The sequence below is a fragment of the Sinocyclocheilus grahami genome, unplaced genomic scaffold (assembly GCF_001515645.1).
Source record: "Sinocyclocheilus grahami isolate Dianchi unplaced genomic scaffold, SAMN03320097.WGS_v1.1 scaffold1031.1, whole genome shotgun sequence".
NCBI classification, from domain to species: domain Eukaryota; kingdom Metazoa; phylum Chordata; class Actinopteri; order Cypriniformes; family Cyprinidae; genus Sinocyclocheilus; species Sinocyclocheilus grahami.
The window spans coordinates 90588-93949 of NW_015506210.1; the positions used below are offsets into that span (position 1 = coordinate 90588).

Below are 3362 nucleotides of genomic sequence, written 5' to 3' on the forward strand. Positions count from 1 at the left end.
CATTTGATTACTCCAAATACACAACATAATGTTCTTTTTAGCAACATCATATGAACCCTTTAAAAAGATGCCATCTAATCCTGTTTACATTAAATAAGCTGCTCCCGAGCCGGTTTAAGTTTACGGATCTGTTGCTATGACAGCAACTCCAGAATGAGCTTCGAAGAACCAAACAATCCAAGATCAGGCCAAATCATCAACAGTCACATCCAGCTAACTGAGCTAGCCACGTATGAAGAACGGGCCCCTGGAGGTATTTAATTATGATACCCTAAACAATATTTATTTAGTATTTAAAATTAATTGGATTACACAGTATCCATCACTATTCTTCAACTGACTAACCAAACATATATTATTTAAATGAATGCAGTAAAAACCCTAATCTAGACTATATAACTAATACAATTTTTATTGGAAATATTACTATTTTAAAAACAACTTAGAAATGTAGTAAATGATGTTACATATCCTCCAGCTGGATTTTTCTGGTCATCAATATTTGGAGATTTAAATTGGCATGAGGCTTGGAGAATGGTTGATCAATTCTTTGTTAATAACAAAGGAAAGGAAGTTTCGTATAAAATATTGCATAGAATGTATCCAGTGAAACATGTATTGGAACATTTTAAATTGAATATTGACTGTTCTTGTGAGTTTTGTAGTAATGAAAAAGAAACAATTTTTTCATTGCATTTATACAAAGATATCTTGGGTTGATGTCGAGAATTTCAGTACAAGAAAACTTAATACAGCTGTTAAACTGGGTGGGTCTGATATGATATATATGTTAATGATTATGGGATAGAAAAGGACGAAGTGTATAGTACTCTATTACTGGCTGTAATGGGGAAGTATCTTTTTTTTCATTTGATCAGCGAATTTAAACAATACTGCAATATGGTATATATAAATGAAAAAAAAAGCTCTCAGGACTTCTAATATTATCTGCAAATTTGAAATAGACAAGTAAACTGTACCGTCTTCATTATTTGTGTTTTTTTCTCTCTCTCTTTATTCCTCTGGCGAAATTATTATTTTACTTTTATTTAATAATGTGTACTGATGGCATTTATATGCAACGTTGTAATTCTCTTGTTGCTATATAGCCTATGTTCACATGCAGAAAAAAGAAAAAGAGGCGTTTTGGACATTCGCACGCACCCTACCTACGTCACTGTGGCGTGGTGCGTCGCGTTAGCCGTGTAGCGTCACTGTGGCGTGGTGCGTCGCGTTAGCCGTGTAGCGTCACTGTGGCGTGGTGCGTCGCGTTAGCCGCGTTAGCCGTGTAGCGGGGCTGGTGTAGCGGTGTCGGAGCACTCGCGAAATATCGACGCAGATCGACATTCATGAGAGGATTGTGTTAATGGTGAGTACATGTTTTATTATGCTCCGTGAGCGCGCTGTGGAACGAGTTTATGGCATGTGTGGCGTGATGAATGTGTGAATGTGATCGAGTGAACGACAGATCAGCAGAGGCAGACATCTGAAGGCATGCTTTAATCTCTTAACCCCAGTGTTATGACATATAGTAGTAATAATAATAATAATGCAGGAGTAACGAATAAGGCCTGCTTGATTTATTAAATCACATTTTTTCCATATCATACGCTATCAATATTTATCATGATATTCTTTTGCAACTGATGGGGAATTAAATGCTTTCCTTTCCTAATTAATGTCTACAGAGTAAGATGCTTTTAATGTATGGTGTTTTCAATTTAATTTATGTTTTTCCTGGAGTCTTTGTTTTCTGATTTAATACAAAGTTATCCTCAAAAATGGTGTCCAGAGCTCCAGACTAACATTTGAGAGTAGGGCTGGGATTAGATTCAATATCGATTATGTTGGATATATATCAGGTACAGTACATGCCAAATTTTCTCAAGGAAAAACAATCTCTAAAACTAATGCTGTAAAACATACATGAGAGCCAGTTAGTACTACATTACTATAATATTGAAGGTTAAAACTGATTTGTAGGCTACGCAACTGCTAAAAAAAATATTTTAAAAATAATACAGTTATAATTACATAATAATATTTCTACTTCAATTCGTTTTTGTTATTGGCTATAAACATTTAAATGGTGGCTGTCATAAAACTTGATGGATTTAGTCAAACATAAATGAAACACTGAAGAACAGTAAAAATGACAAGGTAAATGTTATATGGTGCATATATTTAATAACATGCCCTCTGTACAGTTTATTTTTCTATCTGACTAATGGGTTTATGGTCACGGAATATGTTTTTCTGAGGTAAATGTGACGTTACATGGCATTGTTTACAAACCGTTATATTGGCGTCTTTGCTAGGGTTGTGGCGGTGATTCTCCCACCGGCTAATCGACGTGTGACAACACCGGTAATACTGGTATCACCGCGGGGCGTTCCCTCTTTTCCTCGCTTTCCTTCGCTTTTAAATAGCTTGTAAAAGCAGCCTGCGCATTTTACTTTCACTTTCAAATTCGGTTACAATTCGGAGTAAAGCAATTGTTAGTTTTTAGTTCGTTTGAATTGTCCCTCTTTTCCTCACTTTCCTTCGCTTTTAAATAACTTAAAAGTGCTGTGCGCTTTTTACTTTCACTTTCGAATTAGTGGCAGTTCGTGTCAATTGCTTGAATGCAACAACAAAATACAACGTCAAACTCACTTTAGCCTATATATATAAAACATAGAACTTTTATTAACAATACAAATACAGCATGCTATAGGGCAGGCTATGTCTAATATAAAATAACAAATAACTTACATAAAGTTTAAATAGGTATACAAAACTGGAAATAGGCTAAGTAAACATGTATATAACCAAATAAATAAGAAACGTAGAACGGTTATTAGCAAAACGAATAAGAAAGCTTGGAGGCACGGCGTACACCTTGATGTCAAATAAAATAAATAAATGACACAAAGTTTAAATAAAGTAAAAATCAGCAAACACTGTGGAACCAATTAAATAAGAAACAAATGTTTAAAAATACTTCCAAAATCAGATAAACGTCAGAAGTCAACAGGCTTTTTAAAAGATCCAAAATATTGCCAAACAGGCGCTTTTGCATTTTGTTTCGAAACTAAATCATCCGCGATCGTCTTGTCTGTCTCGCCTCACTCTTCTTCTCGTCTCGTCTCGTCTGTCTCGCCTCGCTCTTCTCGTCTGTCTCTCGCCCCGCTCGTCTCGTCTGTCTCTCGCCCCGCTCTTCTCGTCTGTCTCGCCTCCCTCATCTCATCGGTCTCGCCCCGCTCGTCTCGTCTGTCTCTCCTCGCTCGTCTCGTCGGTCTCGCCCCGCTCGTCTCGTCGGTCTCGCCCCGCTCGTCTCGTCGGTCTCGCCCCGCTCGTCTCTTCTGTCTCTCCCCCCCCTC

The 3362-nt window shown here is 37.2% G+C and overlaps 1 protein-coding gene across 1 annotated transcript in view; it reads left to right on the forward strand.

Moving 5' to 3' along the window:
• Positions 1–1188: 1188 nt before the first annotated feature.
• The window catches only part of LOC107565841 (amyloid beta A4 precursor protein-binding family B member 1-like), a 36137-nt gene continuing 33963 nt past the window's right edge, over positions 1189–3362 (forward strand). The window contains exon 1 of the mRNA XM_016251129.1: positions 1189–1369. Within this exon, the coding sequence (XP_016106615.1) occupies positions 1367–1369 (3 nt within the window). The 5' untranslated portion in view covers positions 1189–1366. The remainder of the gene's footprint in view (positions 1370–3362) is intronic.